General features: G+C 42.6%; 1 protein-coding gene across 1 annotated transcript in view; it reads right to left on the bottom strand.

Annotated features, from left to right (window-relative positions):
* LOC128690727 (multifunctional procollagen lysine hydroxylase and glycosyltransferase LH3) overlaps positions 1–20779 on the bottom strand; it is a 124914-nt gene that overhangs the window by 37278 nt on the left and 66857 nt on the right. The window contains exons 9-12 of the mRNA XM_070088211.1: positions 18469–18570; positions 17621–17734; positions 5402–5483; positions 2533–2712 (exon numbers count right to left, since the gene is read on the bottom strand). Of these exons, the coding sequence (XP_069944312.1) occupies positions 2533–2712; positions 5402–5483; positions 17621–17734; positions 18469–18570 (478 nt within the window). The remainder of the gene's footprint in view (positions 1–2532; positions 2713–5401; positions 5484–17620; positions 17735–18468; positions 18571–20779) is intronic.

Below are 20779 nucleotides of genomic sequence, written 5' to 3'. Positions count from 1 at the left end.
CAGGAAGGGCTGTGGAAAGACAGCGCAGAGAGGAACACCAACAGGGAATATATCAACAAGTGTTGGATAATATACACACAACTGAGGAGGAGGTGCAGAAGCTGCTAAGTGACCTTCATACCTCAAAGGCGATGGGACCGGATAACATCTCCCAGTGGGTCCTTAGAGAAGGGGCAGAGATGTTGTGTGTGCCACTAACCACAATCTTCCACACATCCTTCGAAACTGGGCAACAACTTGAGGTATGGAAGACGGCAAATATAGTTCTCATTTTTAAAAAAGGAGACAGAAAAGAGGCACTAAACTATAGACCAATGTCACTGACGTGTACAGTATGCAAAGTCATGGAGAAGATTATCAGGAGGAGAGAGGTGGAGCACCTGGAACGGAACAAGATTATAAAAGGCAACCAGCACAGATTCATGGAAGGCAAATCCTGTGTCACAAACCTTCTGGAGTTTTATGACAAAGTAACAAAATAAGAGAGACACGAGAGAGAAAAGGGTGGGTTGATAGCATTTTCCTGGACTGCAGGAAGGTCATCGACACAGTTCCTCACAAGAGATTAGTGCAGAAGCTGGAGGATCAGGCGCATATAACAGGAAGGGCACTGCAATGGATCAGATTATACCTGACAGGGAGGTAACAACGAGTCATGGTATGTGATGAGGCATCACAGTGGCGCCTGTGATGAGCGGAGTCCCACAGTGGTCAGTCCTAGGACCAGTGCTATTTTTGGTATAAGTGAATGATAAGTGAACTCTCTGCAGGTAAACTCCAGATATGATGGAAGGGATAGACTCAGACGTGTCCTTGTTCGCAAATGACGTGAAGTTAATGAGGAGAATCAAATCAGATGAGGATCAGACAGGACTACAAGGAGACTTGGACAGGCTGAACACGTGGTCCAGCAACTGGCATCTCGAATTCATCCCCGCCAAATGCAAAGTCATGAAGATTGGGGAAGGGCAAAGAAGACCCCTGACGGAGCATAGGCTAGGTGGCCAAAGACTGCAAACCTCACTCATGGAGAAAGATCTTGGTGTGATCATGACACCGAGCATGTCTCCGGAAGCACGCAACCAGATTACTGCTGCGGCACATGGGCGCCTGGCAAACCTGAGAACAGCGTTCCGATACCGTAGTAAGGAATCGTTCACGATACTGTACACCGTGTACGTCAGGCCCATACTGGAGTATGTAGCACCTGTTTCTAACCCATGCTTAACCAAGCACGTCAAGAAATTAGAGAAAGTGCAAAGGTTTGCGACAGTTAGTTCCAGAGCTAAGGGGAATGTCCTATGAAGAAATGTTAAGGGAAATCGGCCTGACGACACTGGAGGACAGGAGGATCAGGGGAGACATGATAACGACATATAAAATACTGCGTGGAATAGAGAAGGTGGACAGAGACAGGATGTTCCAGGGAGGGGACACAGAAACAAGGGGCCACAATTGGAAGTTGAAAACCCAGATGAGTCAAAGGGATGTTAGGAAGTATTTCTTCAATCATAGAGTTGTCAGGAAATGGAATAGCCTAGCAAGTGAGGTAGTGGAGGCAGGAACCATATATAGCTTCAAGATGAGGTATGATAAGGCTTATGGAGCAGGGAGAGAGAGGACCTAGTAGCACTTAGTGAAGAGGCGGGACCAGGAGCTGAGTATCGACCCCTGCAACCACAATTAGGTGAGTACACACACACACGCACACAAATATATATATATATATATATATATATATATATATATATATATATATATATATATATATATATATATATATATTTTTTTTATTATCACCAAGGCAGGGTGGCCCGAAAAAGAAAAACTTTCACCATCATTCACTCCATCACTGTCTTGCCAGAAGGGTGCTTTACACTACAGTTTTTAAACTGCAACATTAACACCCCTCCTTCAGAGTGCAGGCACTCTATGTCGTGGCGAATATGTAAAACTGAATAATGTAAAACTGGTCAATTAGCAAGAACTCATTTAAAATTAAGTCCTTTCTAAAATTTTCTCTTATACGTTTAAACTCGTTCACTAACCTTTGCAATTTTTCTTTAGACTCTCCCATAAGCACAGTATCATCAGCAAAAAGCAACTGTGTCACTTCCCATTTTGTATTTAATTCCCCATAATTTAATCCCACCCCTCTCCTGAACACCCTAGCCTTTAATTCTTTTACAACCCCATCTATAAATATATTAAACAACCATGGTGACATTACACATCCCTGTCTAAGACCTACTTTTATCGGGAAGTATTCTCCCTCTCTTCTACACACCCTAACCTGAGCCTCACTATCCTCATAAAAACTCTTTACAGCATTTAGTAACTTACCACCTATTCCATATACTTGCAACATCTGCCACATTGCTCCCCTATCCACTCTATCATGTCTTTTCTAAATCCATAAAGGCAATAAAAACTTCCCTACCTTTATCTAAATACTGTTCACATATATGCTTCAATGTAAACACTTGATCTACACATCCCCTACCCACTCTGAAACCTCCATCATGCTCTTACCTCCTCGGGTTCCTTCTTGCCCTTGATGATCTTGAAGAGGTCAGGATGGAGGTACCTTCGACTCCAGGCCTCCGTGTTGTGCCTGATACCCCACAGGTCTGGGTGTTTCTTACCTTCCTTATACCCTCGAGGATCGAGCAGCTGTCCGCTCCTACCTGATGTGTTGATGTAGCAAGCAACCTGTGTTATACACAACCTGTTAGTTATACACGACCTGTGAGTTATACACAATCTGTGTTATACGCAGGACTCACGAAACCGTAATGAAACGATTGCAAACAAACCATACCACGGGTGGGGATAGAACCCGCGATCAGAGTCTCAAAAGTAGAGACCGTCGCGTTAGCCACTGGACCAGCTAGCCACAATAAGATTCGACAACTAGGTATATTTCTACACTATTGTGGCTAGCTGGTCCAGTGGCTAACGCGACGGTCTGGAGTTTTGAGACTCACTGATCGCGGGTTCTATCCCCGCCCGTGGTATAGTTTGTGTTATACACAACCTGTGAGTTATACACAACCTGTGAGTTATACACAACCTGTGAGTTATACACAATCTATGTTATACACGACCTGTGTTATACACAATCTGTGTTGTACACGACATGCGAGTTATACACAACCTGTTCTACTGTTTTAATATTATTGTGCTATCTATCACCTTGAATGATCAGTTATACTACTTAAGACAGACTTTTACATAGTACAGGCGAGTGAATCATAGGAGATCAAGAGTAGATAGTTAGTAGACTACTGGTAGACCATTAGAAGATCACTGGTAGATCATTAGTAGATCACTGGTAGATCATTAGTAGATCACTGGTAGATCATTATTAGATCACTGGTAGATCACTAGTAGATCACTGGTGGATCATTGGTAGATCACTAGATCATTAGTAGATCACTGGTAGATCATTAGTAGATCATTAGTAGATCACTGGGGGATCATTGGTGGATCACTAGTAGATCATTAGTAGATCACTGGTAGATCACTGGTAGATAATTGGTAGATCACTATTAGATCCCTGGTAGATCACTGGTAGATCACTGGTAGATCATTGGTAGATCACTGGTAGATCACTGGTCGATCACTGGTAGATCATTGATACATCACTAGTAGATCGTTAGTAGATCACTGGTAGATCATAAGTAGATCACTGGTAAATCATTGATAGATCACTAGTAGATCATTAGTAGATCACTGGTAGTTCACTGTAGATCACTGGTAGATCATTAGTAAATCACTGGTAGATCGTTAGTAGATCACTGGTAGATCATTGGTAAATCACTAGTAGATCACAAGTAGATCACTGGTAGATCACTGGTGGATCACTGGTAGATCATTGGTAAATCATTGGTAGATCACTGGTGGATCACTGGTAGATCATTGGTAGATCATTGGTAGATCACTGGTGGATCACTGGTAGATCATTGGTAGATCATTGTTGGATCACTGGTGGATCACTGGTAGATCATTGGTAGATCATTGTTGGATCACTGGTGGATCACTGGTAGATCATTGGTAGATCAATGGTAGATCATTGGTAGATCACTGGTGGATCACTGGTGGATCACTGGTAGATCATTGGTAGATCATTGGTAGATCACTGGTGGATCACCGGTAGATCATTGGTAGATCATTGGTAGATCACTGGTGGATCACTGGTAGATCATTGGTAGATCATTGTTGGATCACTGGTGGATCACTGGTAGATCATTGGTAGATCAATGGTAGATCATTGGTAGATCACTGGTGGATCACTGGTGGATCACTGGTAGATCATTGGTAGATCAATGGTAGATCATTGGTAGACCATTGGTAGATCACTGGTGGATCACTGGTGGATCACTGGTAGATCACTGGTAGATCACTCGTACATCATTGGTAGACCATTGGTAGATCACTGGTGGATCACTGGTAGATCATTGGTAGATCACCGGTAGATCACTGGTAGATCATTGGTAGATCATTGTTAGATCAATGGTAGATCACTAGTAGATCATTGGTAGATCACTGGTAGATCACTGATAGATCATTGGTAGATCACTGGCAGATCACTGGTAGATCATTGGTAGATCACTGGTAGATCACTGGTAGATCACTGGTAGATCACTGGATCATTGGTAGATCCCTTTCAGATCACTGGTAGATCATTGGTAGATCATTGTTAGATCACTGGTAGATCACTGGTGGATCACTGGTAGATCATTGGTAGATCATTGTTAGATCACTGGTAGATCACTGGTAGATCACTGGTAGATCATTGGTAGATCAATGGTAGATAACTGGTAGATCATTTGTAGATTATTGGTAAATCGTTGGTAGATCATTGGTAAATCACTGGTAGATCACTGGTAGATCATTGGTAGATCATTGGTAGATCGCTGGTAGGCCACTGGTGGATCACTGGTAGATCACTTGTAGATCATTGGTAGATCATTGATAGATCACGGGTAGATCATTGGTGGATCACTGGTAGATCACTGGTAGATCACTGGTAGATCACTGGCAGATCACTGGTAGATCACTGGTAGATCACAGGTAGATCACTGGTAGATCATTGGTAGATCACGGGTAGATCATTGGTGGATCACTGGTAGATCACTGGTAGATCATTGGTAGATCACTGGTAGATCACTGGTAAATCACTGGTAGATCACTGGTGGATCACTGGTAGATCACTGGCAGATCCATGGGTTGAATCACAAAAGGATGCATTAATCTCTGCACCATCAGAAATTAAAAAAAAAATTCTTGATGAACAAATCCTGAAAATGGAACCTGAGGAGAGCAGCTCATCTGCTCTGGTGATTGTAACTACTAGTTATGGATAGGTAAGTGTAGGGATGGTGCAGCTACAGCTCACCTGCTTGCCAGCTAGGTAGTCGTCGATAAGGTCTCTTCTGACGAGTCTAATGGTGTGCACGTCTTCCACCTGCAACGTCGCCCTGCGGAACGACACAGTTGGTGTCAGTGTATATATATGTATATATATGTATATATATATATCTATATATATATATATATATATATATATATATATATATATATATATATATATATATATATATATATATATATATATATATGTCGTGCCGAATATGTAAAACTGGTCAATTAGCAAGAACTCATTTAAAATTAAGTCCTTTCTAAAATTTTCTCTTATACGTTTAAAGATATATTTTTTTCATTAATGTTGATGTAAAAATTTATAATTTTGCTGCAAAAGGAACTTAGAAAACTTACCTAACCTTATTATAACAAGAACAATTTATTTTAGCCTAACCCAACTAAATATATTTTAGATTTGCTTACAATAATTTAATACTAAACAAACACAGTGAAATATATTTTTTTCGTTAGGTTCAGAATCATTTTGGCGAAATTATTGCATACACAAATTTTCACTTGTCCTATATGGCAAGATGAGCGTTGCTATTTAAGCCAAGATCGCAAATTCTGCCTATTCGGCACGACATATATATATATATATATATATATATATATATAATATATATATATATATATATATATATATATATATATATATATATATATATTTATATATACAAACACTGATTTGTGTATATTTCGCCTGCTCTCGCGAATTCCTTGCATATATGTATATTATTATTATTATTATTATTATTATTATTATTATTATTATTATTATTATTATTATTATTATTATTATTTTTTTTTTTTTTTTTTTTTTTTTTTTTTTTTTTTATCACACTGGCCGCTTCATCGACACCATGCCTAACCCTTCTAGGGTAGGGTAGGTGCCTGAGCCCGAGCCTTTAGCTCATAAGACTGTCATTCCCATTTGCCTCCTTGGGGCGGGGATGGCAGACCAGAGAGGTCTAGCTTGTGGCTAGGCCTGGGGACAGTTGGTCCCAAAGATGAGGAGGTACTTGTGCCTCCTCCCATGGAAGACTTAGGTCTCAGACACTCCTTAAAGACGGAGCCAAGGCCGGGCCACCACTTGGTAAAGGCCCGTGCCGGGAGAATACCGGCTAATCTTTAATAATAATAATAATAATAACTGGCCGATTCCCACCAAGGCAGGGTGGCACGAAAAAGAAAAACTTTCACCATCATTCACTCCATCACTGTCTTGCCAGAAGGGTGCTTTACACTACAGTTTTTAAACTGCAACATTAACACCCCTCCTTCAGAGTGCAGGCACTGTACTTCCCATCTCCAGGATTCAAGTCCGGCCTGCCGGTTTCCCTGAACCCCTTCATAAATGTTACTTTGCTCACACTCCAACAGCACGTCAAGTCTTAAAAACCACTTGTCTCCATTCACTCCTATCAAACACGCTCACGCATGCCTGCTGGAAGTCCAAGCCCCTCGCACACAAAACCTCCTATACCCCCTCCCTCCGACCTTTCCTAGGCCGACCCCTACCCCGCCTTCCTTCCACTACAGACTGATACACTCTTGAAGTCACTCTGTTTCGCTCCATTCTCTCTACATGTCCGAACCACCTCAACAACCCTTCCTCAGCCCTCTGGACAACAGTTTTGGTAATCCCGCACCTCCTCCTAACTTCCAAACTACGAATTCTCTGCATTATATTCACACCACACATTGCCCTCAGACATGACATCTCCACTGCCTCCAGCCTTCTCCTCGCTGCAACATTCATCACCCATGCTTCACACCCATATAAGAGCGTTGGTAAAACTATACTCTCATACATTCCCCTCTTTGCCTCCAAGGACAAAGATCTTTGTCTCCATAGACTCCTAAGTGCACCACTCACCCTTTTCCCCTCATCAATTCTATGATTCACCTCATCTTTCATAGACCCATCCGCTGACACGTCCACTCCCAAATATCTGAATACATTCACCTCCTCCATACTCTCTCCCTCCAATCTAATATCCAATCTTTCATCACCTAATCTTTTTGTTATCCTCATAACCTTACTCTTTCCTGTATTCACTTTTAATTTTCTTCTTTTGCACACCCTACCAAATTCATCCACCAATCTCTGCAACTTCTCTTCAGAATCTCCCAAGAGCACGGTGTCATCAGCAAAGAGCAACTGTGACAACTCCCACTTTATGTGTGATTCTTTATCTTTTAACTCCATGCCTCTTGCCAAGACCCTCGCATTTACTTCTCTTACAACCCCATCTATAAATATATTAAACAACCACGGTGACATCACGCATCCTTGTCTAAGGCCTACTTTTACTGGGAAATAATTTCCCTCTTTCCTACATACTCTAACTTGCACCTCACTATCCTCGTAAAAACTCTTCACTGCTTTCAGTAACCTACCTCCTACACCATACACCTGCAACATCTGCCACATTGCCCCCCTATCCACCCTGTCATACGCCTTTTCCAAATCCATAAATGCCACAAAGACCTCTTTAGCCTAATCTAAATACTGTTCACTTATATGTTTCACTGTAAACACCTGGTCCACACACCCCCTACCTTTCCTAAAGCCTCCTTGTTCATCTGCTATCCTATTCTCCGTCTTACTCTTAATTCTTTCAATAATAACTCTACCATATACTTTACCAGGTATACTCAACAGACTTATCCCCCTATAATTTTTGCACTCTCTTTTGTCCCCTTTGCCTTTATACAAAGAAACTATGTATGCTCTCTGCCAATCCCTAGGTACCTTACCCTCTTCCATACATTTATTAAATAACTGCACCAACCACTCCAAAACTATATCCCCACCTGCTTTCAACATTTCTATCTTTATCCCATCAATCCCGGCTGCCTTACCCCCTTTCATTTTACCTACTGCCTCACGAACTTCCCCCACACTCACAACTGGCTCTTCCTCACTCCTACAAGATGTTATTCCTCCTTGCCCTATACACGAAATCACAGCTTCCCTATCTTCATCAACATTTAACAATTCCTCAAAATATTCCCTCCATCTTCCCAATAGCTCTAACTCTCCATTTAATAACTCTCCTCTCCTATTTTTAACTGACAAATCCATTTGTTCTCTAGGCTTTCTTAACTTGTTAATCTCACTCCAAAACTTTTTCTTATTTTCAACAAAATTTGTTGATAACATCTCACCCACTCTCTCATTTGCTCTCTTTTTACATTGCTTCACCATATATGTATATATATATATATATATATATATATATATATATATATATATATATATATATATATATATATATATATATATATATATATATATATATATATATATATATATGTCGTGCCGAATATGTAAAACTGGTCAATTAGCAAGAACTCATTTAAAATTAAGTCTTTTCTAAAATTTTCCTCTTATACGTTTGAAGATATATTTTTTTAATTAATGTTAATGTAAAAAATTTTAATTTTGCACCAAAAGAATCTTAGAAAACGTACCTAACCTTATTATAAGAAGAACAATTTATTTTAGCCTAACCCAACTAAATATATTTTAGATTTGTTTACAATAATTTAATACTAAACAAACACAATGAAATATATTTTTTTCGTTAGGTTCAGAATGATTTTGGCGAAATTATTGCATACACAAATTTTCACTTGTCCTATATGGCAAGATGAGCGTTGCTATTTAAGCCAAGATCGCAAGTTCTGCCTATTCGGCACGACATATATATATATATATATATATATATATATATATATATATATATATATATATATATATATATATATATATATATATATATATATATATATATATATATATAAGGAATTCGCAAGAGCAGGCGAAATATACACAAACACTGATCTCTGGCTGAAGGAGACTCGAACCTACGAGCCTTGGAACAAGGTACGCAGTGCTTTACCAATCTACCCACACTGGACCAATACCCTGGAGTCCAGCTTGCGCTAGACTTTGATCCAAGGCAGCCAGCTTTTAGGGAGAAGGCTTAAGAACATAAGAGCATAAGAACGAAGGAACACTGCAGCAGGCCTACTGGCCCATGCGAGGCAGGTCCAAGTCTCCTACCGGCTTAAGCCAATGCACCCATCCTAGTCAGGTCAGGTCACATTGACTTAAGGGAGGAACACGGCAACCGACCTGGTAGCACAAGCTATCAGGCCAGGGATGGGGTTCACTTATCTACGTGTGGGGTGGGAGCACTGGCCAACGCAGTGGAGGGAGCTGTTAGGTCTTTAAACTAGGAATAGTTAGTGGTATGGGTTTTGGTGGGAAAACTGTGAAGTCGCAGGGTAGTAATATGAGTACTAGGAGAACTAGTAATAGGCAAAATGAGGTGGATATTGGAAAGCCAGTGGCACTAATTGACAGGGACAGTAATAGGTTTAGTGGAATAACAGAAAGGAGCAGGAAGGGTAAAGAGAGAGGAGGGTCTTTAAATATTTATTTCACAAATAGTCGCAGTGCTAGGAATAAGATGGACGAGTTGAGACTAGTTGCTAGTGCAGGTAACATAGATATATTTGCCATTACTGAGACGTGGTTTAATTCAAAAAGTCGGGACATGCCTGCAGAATGTCACATTCAGGGTTTTAAATTGTTCCAAGTAGATAGAAGTATCGGGAAGGGGGGTGGCGTGGCATTGTATGTCCGAGATCGCTTGATCTGTTGCATAAAAACGGGTATTAAGTCTGAAGTAACACATACAGAGTCTGTTTGGATAGAATTTTCAGAGGGGCATGAAAAATTAAATTTAGGTGTGATATACCGTCCCCCAAATTTAGATAGGGACCAAGGGAGACTACTATGGGAGGAAATTGTTAGGGCCTCAAGGCACGATAATGTAGTAATTCTAGGAGACTTTAACTTTAGTCATATTGATTGGAATTTCTTGACTGGGAATTTAGAATCATACGACTTCTTAGAAGTAGTTCAGGATTGTTTTTTGAAGCAGTTTGTGACAGAACCTACAAGGGGTAATAACCTGCTTGACTTAGTTCTGACAAACAATGAATCCCTTGTTAATAATTTAGAAGTTTCAGAGGAACTGGGTGCTAGCGACCACAAATCAATTACATTTAGCATTGAATGGAAGTATGATAGTAGGGATAACTCAGTAACGGTCCCAAATTTTCGCTTAGCAGATTACGATGGGCTTAGAGAACACTTATCATCTGTTGACTGGGGTAACGAAGAGAGCTATTAATATAACAGCTTTCTGAACTCCATACATGCTGCTCAAAGAACGTTTATCCCTTATAAAGAAATTAGATCAAACAGAAATGACCCAAAATGGATGAATAATAGGCTCAAATATCTACTAGGGCATAAGAAAGGAATTTCTAGGCGTATCAAAAGAGGTGAGGGTCATCTTATGAATCAGTATATTGATATTAAGAGGGACATTAAAAAGGGGATAAGAAAAGCTAAAAGGGACTATGAAATTAAAGTTGCTAGGGATTCTAAAACTAACCCAAAAAGTTTTTTCCAGGTCTATAGAACAAAAGTCAGAGATAAGATAGGTCCCCTTAAAAATAACTATGGGCATCTTACTGACAAAGAGAATGAAATGTGCTCGATTTTAAATAATTATTTTCTCTCGGTTTTTACACAGGAAGACACTAATAATATTCCGGTAATTAATTTTTATAGTGGGCCAGAAGATAAATTATGTAACATCACAGTCACTAGTGAAATGGTTGTGAAGCAGATAGACCAACTGAAGCAAAATAAGTCACCGGGTCCTGATGAGGTTTTTTCAAGGGTTCTAAAGGAATGCAAAATGGAAGTCTGTGAACCATTAACAAATATTTTTAATTTATCTCTTCAAACAGGTGTAGTGTCTGATATGTGGATGATGGCTAATGTAATTCCTATTTTTAAAACAGGGGACAAGTCGTTACCGTCAAATTACCGCCCAATAAGCCTGATCTCAATTGTAGGCAAATTACTAGAGTCAATTATAGCTGAGATTATAAGAAGCCATCTCGATAAGCATAGCTTGATTAATGATACTCAGCATGGATTCACAAGAGGCCGGTCTTGTCTAACTAATTTATTAACTTTCTTCAGTAAAGCTTTTGAGGCTGTTGACCACGATAAAGAATTTTATATTATTTACTTAGATTTTAGTAAGGCATTTGATAGAGTTCCGCACCAAAGACTGTTGAAGAAAGTAGCAGCTCATGGCATTGGGGGAAGAGTGCTCTCTTGGATCGAATCATGGCTCACAGACAGGAAGCAGAGAGTGTCCATAAATGGGGTTAAATCCGAGTGGGGATCAGTAACAAGTGGCGTTCCACAGGGATCAGTCTTGGGCCCGTGTTGTTTATAATATATATCAATGATCTTGATGAAGCAATTACTAGTGATATTAGCAAATTCGCCGATGACACGAAGATAGGTAGGATAATTGATTCAAACGTAGATGTTAGGGAACTTCAGGAGGATTTAAACAAACTCTACTCTTGGTCAGAAAAGTGGCAGATGCAGTTCAATGTAGATAAATGCAAGGTTCTGAAGCTTGGGAGTGTCCATAACCCTAGCACTTATAAGTTAAATAATGTAGAACTTAGCCATACAGATTGCGAAAAGGACTTGGGGGTTATGGTAAGCAGCAACCTTAAACCAAGACAGCAATGCCTAAGCGTACGTAATAAGGCAAATAGATTACTGGGATTTATATCAAGAAGTGTAAGCAACAGAAGTCCAGAGGTCATACTGCAGCTTTATACATCATTAGTAAGGCCTCACCTAGACTATGCAGCTCAATTCTGGTCTCCATATTACAGAATGGACATAAATTCGTTAGAAAACATTCAGCGTAGGATGACTAAATTAATACATAGCATTAGAAATCTTCCTTATGAAGAAAGATTGAAGACTCTTAAGTTACATTCACTTGTAAGACGAAGAATGAGGGGAGACCTGATCGAAGTGTATAAGTGGAAGATAGGTATTAATAAAGGGGATATTAACAAGGTCTTGAGGATATCTCTCCAAGAGAGAACCCGCAGTAATGGATTTAAATTAGATAAGTTTAGATTTAGAAAGGACATAGGAAAGTATTGGTTTGGAAATAGGGTAGTTGATGAGTGGAACAGTCTACCTAGTTGGGTTATTGAGGCTGGGACTTTGGGTAGTTTCAAATTTAGGTTGGATAAGTACATGAGTGGGAGGGGTTGGATTTGAGTGGGACTTGCACATCGGAGCTTGTTTCTTGGGTGGCATTGAAAATTGGGTTGGTCAAATGTTTGTTAATGGGATGAATTGTAAAGGACCTGCCTAGTATGGGCCAACAGGCCTGCTGCAGTGTTCCTCCTTTCTTATGTTCTTATGTTCTTATGAATACAGCATATATGCGAAGAAGTGACTTATATACTGTAGGCAGGTGAGGTGCAACAGTCGTAGGTGGTGTCACATTTGACAAATCAACATGTGGAAGTAGGTCATGCCTGAAGGTTAGGTAAGTGAAGAATTCCTTGTATTAACATCCCAAGATGTTGCTGTTTGACAGGAATGTAGATAAATGATTCAGAGAACCGACAAGTTGATAAATTAGACACATGTGCAACACTTGGTAACTGATGAAGCCATACAGTAGCTTCATCAGTCCAAACAAAGGAGAATGGTGAAGAACAGAAGGAGTTTAAGGTAATCAGTCCCTCAGACTCCTCCGCTTCTTCACCATTCTCCTTTGTATGGACTGATGAAGCCACTGTGTGGCGAAACGTTTCCTCAACAAAGATACCCAAATGCTGCACATGTTTCTAATTTATCAACTTGTCGGTTCTTTGGTTCTTTGGGCCATTTATCTACAACCTCCTGTGTTTCCGCCTCCATGTGAGTTATTACTGAGTATTGATTACGTATATATATATATATATATATATATATATATATATATATATATATATATATATATATATATATATATATATATATATATATATATATATATATATATATATATATATATATATATAACATGTATGAAGCAATGTACCGCAAGTTATTTCATATTCAATTAAGGTACGTCATTTCCATATTGTCTGGTGAGAGTCATGTGGAATAAGTTAGCTAGCCTGGCCTCACCTCACACCTGCATATATATTACTCCTAATTTGTACAAAAATGCATTTCAACAGTTTGCAAAACAATTTTGGGAAGGACATACTGGTTGGCCTATATTAGTTGACCCATATTTGAGTATCCTGTATTGGTTGACTTATACTGGTTGATTTTTACCAGTTGATGTACACTGGTTGAGCTGTTCTGGTTATCGTACACTGGTTGAGCTGTTCTGGTTAACGTACACTGGTTGACCTCTACTGGTTGATGTACACTGCTTGAAATATTCTACACTATACTATATATATATGCAAACAATTGCAGACGGGCGATCCTAACTATGCAGGACAAGCCAAAGGGAAAGGGGGGGAATCTTTACCCTTAGACTCTATGGGTAACCGTGGCCGGTGACACCTGCGCTACCCTGAGACGTCTCTCCCTGCTTTGGTTGCTCCCTTGCAATATTGCACAGCTCCTGATGACGCACTGAGAAGTGTGAAAGTAATTTAGCTAAAGATTTCTACTCCCCCGTGGCTTGTCCTGCATACTATATATAATGTATATATATATATATATATATATATATATATATATATATATATATATATATATATATATATATATATATATATATATATATATATATATATATATATATATATATATATATATATATATATGACGTGCCGAATATGTAAAACTGGTCAATTAGCAAGAACTCATTTAAAATTAAGTCCTTTCTGAAATTTTCTCTTATACGTTTAAAGATATATTTTTTTCATTAATGTTAATGTAAAAATTTTTAACTTTGCACCAAAAGAATCTTAGAAAACTTACCTAACCTTATTATAACAAGAGCAATTTATTTTAGCCTAACCCAACTAAATATATTTTAAATACGATTACAATAATTTAGTACTAAACAAACACAATCAAATATATTTTTTTCGTTGGGTTCAGAATGATTGTGGCGAAATAATTGCATACACAAATTTTCACTTGTCCTATATGGCAAGATGAGCGCTGCTATTTAAGCCAAGATCGCAAGTTCTGCCTATTCGGCACGACATATATATATATATATATATATATATATATATATATATATATATATATATATATATATATATATATATATATATATATATATATATATATATATATAAAGCACTGCACTAGCCAAGGAGTCGAACTCATGTTGTTCTGGCCCGCCTCATGGTGAGAGAAAATGCATGACGCTTTAGACCACTAGACCACACAATCCCTAAGAATGGTGCATCCAGCCAAGCTAGATGTTGTACCCACTATCGAAGGACATACGGTGGTGTGGACGCCTCTGAGTTAATTTCATTCTACTCCCTGTTTGTGTACTAGCTCAACAAGCAGTATATAATATTATTGTAGCCACGGAACAAGTGGTATTGATCACCACCATCAGGCGGGCCAAAACAGCATGGGTTCGACTCTAATTCCATATGAATTTTTTTCACCATCTAATTATCTTACTCATCTATCCGTCTCCCCAGCTCATCCATCTCTCCCCAACCTCACTCATCTCTCCCCAACCTCACCCATCTCTCCCGAACCTCACCCATCTCCCCCAAACCTCACCCATCTTTCCCCAACCTTACCCATCTCTCCCCAACCTCACTCATCTCTCCCCAACCTCACCCATCTCTCCTCAACCTCACCCATCTCTCCCCAACCTCACCCATCTCTCCCCAACCTCACCCATCTCTCCTCAACCTCACACATCCCTCCCCAACCTCGCCCATCTCTCCCCAACCTCATTTCATTTTATCAATTTATTGCTGTGACATCCAGGTGAGTACAAATAGGAAGCAAGTGTTCCTGGCGCTCAGCAGAGGGAGGATCAAGCCTACAACTCATCTTATGATGAAAGACCCACATGGGTTTAGCGCTTAATACGAATTCAACAAATCAACGTAATGTTTACCTATTCCCAGTGGATTATCCGGCGAAAAGAATAATCGAGACTTAATCGTCTGTCCTCTCAGTGGGAGTCGGTCACGTGGTGCTGTAGATCCCATCAGTGGTGCTGTAGATCACATCAGTGGTGCTGTAGATCACATCAGTGGTGCTGTAGATCACATCAGTGGTGCTGTAGATCCCATCAGTGGTGCTGTAGATCACATCAGTGGTGCTGTAGATCACATCAGTGGTGCTGTAGATCACATCAGTGGTGCTGTAGATCACATCAGTGGTGCTGTAGATCACATCAGTGGTGCTGTAGATCACATCAGTGGTGCTGTAGATCACATCAGTGGTGCTGTAGATCACATCAGTGGTGCTGTAGATCACATCAGTGGTGCTGTAGATCACATCAGTGGTGCTGTAGATCACATCAGTGGTGCTGTAGATCACCTCAGTGGTGCTGTAGATCACATCAGTGGTGCTGTAGATCACATCAGTGGTGTTGTAGATCACATCAGTGGTGCTGTAGATCACATCAGTGGTGTTGTAGATCACATCAGTGGTGCTGTAGATCACATCAGTGGTGCTGTAGATCACATCAGTGGTGCTGTAGATCACATCAGTGGTGCTGTAGATCACATCAGTGGTGCTGTAGATCACATCAGTGGTGCTGTAGATCACATCAGTGGTGCTGTGGATCACATCAGTGGTGCTGTAGATCACATCAGTGGTGCTGTATATCACATCAGTGGTGCTGTAGATCACATCAGTGGTGCTGTAGATCACATCAGTGGTGCTGTAGATCACATCAGTGGTGCTGTAGATCACATCAGTGGTGTTGTAGATCACATCAGTGGTGCTGTAGATCACATCAGTGGTGTTGTAGATCACATCAGTGGTGTTGTAGATCACATCAGTGGTGCTGTAGATCACATCAGTGGTGTTGTAGATCACATCAGTGGTGCTGTAGATCACATCAGTGGTGCTGTAGATCACATCAGTGGTGTTGATCACATCAGTGGTGTTGTAGATCACATCAGTGGTGTTGTAGATCACATCAGTGGTGCTGTAGATCACATCAGTGGTGCTGTAGATCACATCAGTGGTGCTGTAGATCACATCAGTGGTGCTGTAGATCACATCAGTGGTGCTGTAGATCACATCAGTGGTGCTGTAGATCACATCAGTGGTGCTGTAGATCACATCAGTGGTGCTGTAGATCACATCAGTGGTGCTGTAGATCCCATCAGTGGTGCTGTAGATCACATCAGTGGTGCTGTAGATCACATCAGTGGTGCTGTAGATCACATCAGTGGTGCTGTAGATCACATCAGTGGTGCTGTAGATCACATCAGTGGTGCTGTAGATCACATCAGTGGTGCTGTAGATCACATCAGTGGTGTTGTAGATCACATCAGTGGTGTTGTAGATCACATCAGTGGTGTTGTAGATCACATCAGTGGTGCTGTAGATCACATCAGTGGTGCTGTAGATCACATCAGTGGTGTTGTAGATCACATCAGTGGTGTTGTAGATCACATCAGTGGTGTTGTAGATTACATCAGTGGTGTTGTAGATCACATCAGTGGTGCTGTAGATCACATCAGTGGTGCTGTAGATCACATCAGTGGTGCTGTAGATCACATCAGTGGTGCTGTAGATCACATCAGTGGTGCTGTAGATCACATCAGTGGTGTTGTAGATCACATCAGTGGTGTTGTAGATCACATCAGTGGTGCTGTAGATCACATCAGTGGTGCTGTAGATCACATCAGTGGTGTTGTAGATCACATCAGTGGTGTTGTAGATCACATCAGTGGTGTTGTAGATCACATCAGTGGTGTTGTAGATCACATCAGTGGTGCTGTAGATCACATCAGTGGTGCTGTAGATCACATCAGTGGTGCTGTAGATCACATCAGTGGTGCTGTAGATCACATCAGTGGTGCTGTAGATCACATCAGTGGTGCTGTAGATCACATCAGTGGTGCTGTAGATCACATCAGTGGTGCTGTAGATCACTGATGTGATCTACAGCACCACTCTTAATCATCTTCCTCACAAGCAGTGCCAGAGGGTCGTAGGTTATCAGGTTTATTCCAAGGAAGGAGATGGGTAACTGCAAATCCTTGGATTAAGAGCCTTTCAGTAGTATCGAGGCCTCTCCCTTGTAGGACTTACCTGAAGGTGCGGTCACGAATGAACTGATTCCAGACAGAGCTGGAGGCGCCGCCGTACATGTAGTTGACCTTCCCGTCCTTCCTCCTCTGCTTCAGCAGAGGCGCCACAACTGACCTATAGGAGACAGTGGAGGGTGAGCTCACTGACCTGTAGGAAAAAATGGAGGGTGAGCTCACTGACCTGTAGGAAAAAGTGGAGGGTGAGCTCACTGACCTGTAGGAGATACTCACTTAAGGTGAACTCCGGGCCAACTAGGCTATTTACCATGAGTTTTTGTTGTCAGTGGTTAACAAAATACTGCAAATCCCAGAAAGTTGTGACCACCGACTTGAAGAATGGGTTAAGCAAGTAGTGACTGGTGATGTATGTATATATCACCGTGTGCAAACGGACACTTTACCTAGCCTAACACACAAACTTAAAAGGTAACACTGTTGCCACCCGCTTCTGATATATCTTCCCTCACACTCTGGCCTAATAACAGCTGCCGTTCATCGCAAGGCTGGGATATACAGTGGCTAATAATTTCAATTTTTAAAAGGGTGGACCGGTAAGCCAACGGAAGGCCTCGGTCAGATGTCTATAAGCTCCAATGGAGGGTCATCATATGACTAAAACCTGCATCAGGAGACACTTGTCCTGTTTCCTGACGAATCTTGCCTAAACTAACCTATATGACGTACAATAAACTAGCAGCTTAGGCGACAAAATCTAAATATATTCTTAGCTCTTTAAACAACATTAGCAGTAGGTAGACAGTAGTCAGTCCTCAGCAGACAGCCTCGGAATACTGATTAACGTAAATCACAAGATCTGTTATCTGTTTGTGCTCACACAGCAGGACTAACCTGTCGGAAGCGACGAGTGTAGAGATGGTGGCCGGGTCCTCCAGGAGCCCCTGTGGCTCCATCAGCAGCAGGAAGGAGCAGCCCACAGCTTCACACTTACTCCTGCACGACACAACAGTATCTCAGGTTATTCAACACATGATCACATGAGAAAGTAAAGTAATGTAAGGCACAAAATGCGTGTTAGAGCAATTTTTTGTGAAGTCATTTCGCCCACACAGGGAACAAGGCGTGAGCATGTATATGATCTGGAGAGAGAGAGAGAGGTCATGAGGTGGAAAAAAGAGGCCATGTAGTTATATGTGAGTAGCCAGCCGAGTTAAGTGAGGTTAAGTGATCGCAGTGTCAGGTATAAGGAGAAAAGCCTCGTTAAAACTTCTGCTGCGACGGCCACTTTCTTTGTTGGTAAGTTTTTAAGTTCACTACCGACAAGTAGATACGTAAGGCACATTTGGAACAGTTAGGTATCTTTATTACGAGACGTTTCGCCTACACAGCAGGCGCTGAATTAAATTTATTGAACTAACATGTCAACATTTTCTAATTATTATTAACTTTTACTGAACGTACAAAAATCCATGGAAAGGGAGGGATGGGGGATGTACCTCCCTAGCCTGACAGGTTTACCTCACACTTTTCAGAGCCAGCAAACATTTGTCCTGTAATGTACATAATTAAAAACTAAATTACAAAATCTAATAGATAATCAAGTATACTCCAAAAAAAAAAAAAAGCGAGGGGAAAACCTAATGAGGCTTTCGATGCATTAAGAAAATGTTCTTCCAGAGAAGCACCTTAACGAAGAGGCACCGAACCCATTGAGAAAGCACCTTTAATTTAGTCGTAGCGAGCATCTCTTGCGTTGCTCCTGGGAAAACTGGAAGACCTGCTCCTCTGAAGTTGAGGATCAATTGATAAAAATGTTAAAATTATTTATCAGTTGCACTTTATATATTAAGGTTAAATTTTATCGAATGTATGAGGGTCAGTTAGGCGGCATTTTACCCAAACATCACTAATCAAGTAGCAGCAGTAATAGAAGCAGGAGCAGCAGCAGTAGCAGTAGTGGCAGCAGCAGCAGTAGCAGTAGTGGCAGCAGCAGCAGTAGCAGCAGCAGTAGTAGGTAGTGGCGGCAGCGGCGGCGGTGATGGCAGGCAGCAGGCGGCGGTGGTGGCGGCGGCAGGCGGCGGTGGTGGCGGCGGCAGCGGTGGCAGGCGGTGGTGGTGGTGGCGGCAGCGGCAGGCGGCGGCGGCAGGCGGCGGCGGTAGGTAGGTGGGGGTGGCAGGCGGTGGTGGCGGCGGCAAGGAGGCGGCAGCGGCGGCGGCAGGCGGCAGCGGCGGCAGCGGCAGCGGTAGGTGGTGGCGGCAGTGGCGGCGGTGGTAGTAGGTGGCGGCAGGTGGCGGCGGTGGTGGCGGCGGCGGCGGTGGTAGCAGCGGTAATGGTGGCGGCAGCGGCGGTGGTGTGGTGGTGGCGGCGGTGGCAGGCGGTGGTGGCAGGTGGCGGCGGTGGTGGTGGCACTGGCGGAGGCGGTGGAGGTGGCGGCGGCGGCGGTGGTGGCGGTGGTAGTGGTGGCGGTGGCAGGCGGTGGTGGCGGCGGCGGCGGTGGTGGCGGCGGCAGGCGGTGGCGGCGGCGGTGGTATTAGCAGCAGCGGCGGCGGTGGCAGGCAGCGGTAGGCAGGCAGGCGGTGGCAGCGGCAGCGGCGGCAGGCGGCAGCAGGCGGCAGCAGGCAGCAGCGGCAGCAGGCAGGCAGCGGTGGTGGTGGCGGAAGCGGTGGTGGCACTAGGCGGCAATGGCGGCAGGTGGTGGCAGGTGGCAGCGGTAGGTGGTGAGTGGCGGCAGGCGGCGGTAATGGCGGCAGGCGGCGGTGGCATCAGCGGTAATGGTGGCGGCAGCAGCGGCAATGGTAGGCGGCGGCGGTGGCGAGTGGCAGGCAGCGGTAGCAGCAGTGGCAGCGGTAATGGTGGCGGCAGCGGCGGTATGGCGGCAGCGGTAATGAGGTGGCGAAGCAGGCAGGCGGTGGTGGTGGCGGCGGTGGCGGCGGTGGTGGTAGTGGCATCGGCAGCGGTGGTGGCGGTGGCAGCGGAGGTGGTGGCGGCGGTAATGAAGGTAGGCAGCAGCAGCGGCGGCGCAGGTGGTGGCGGCAGGCGGCGGTGGTGGCGGCAGCGGCGGTGGTGGCGGCAGGCAGGCGGTGGTGGCAGGCGGTAATGGTGGCAGGCGGTAATGGTGGCGGCAGCAGCGGCGGCGGCAGGTGGTGGCGGCAGCGGCGGTAGGTGGCAGCGGCGGCGGTGGTGGCAGCGGCAGGCGGTGGTA

This window comes from Cherax quadricarinatus, chromosome 24, assembly GCF_038502225.1.
Source record: "Cherax quadricarinatus isolate ZL_2023a chromosome 24, ASM3850222v1, whole genome shotgun sequence".
Lineage (NCBI taxonomy): Eukaryota > Metazoa > Arthropoda > Malacostraca > Decapoda > Parastacidae > Cherax > Cherax quadricarinatus.
This window is presented reverse-complemented; position numbering and strand designations above follow the sequence as displayed.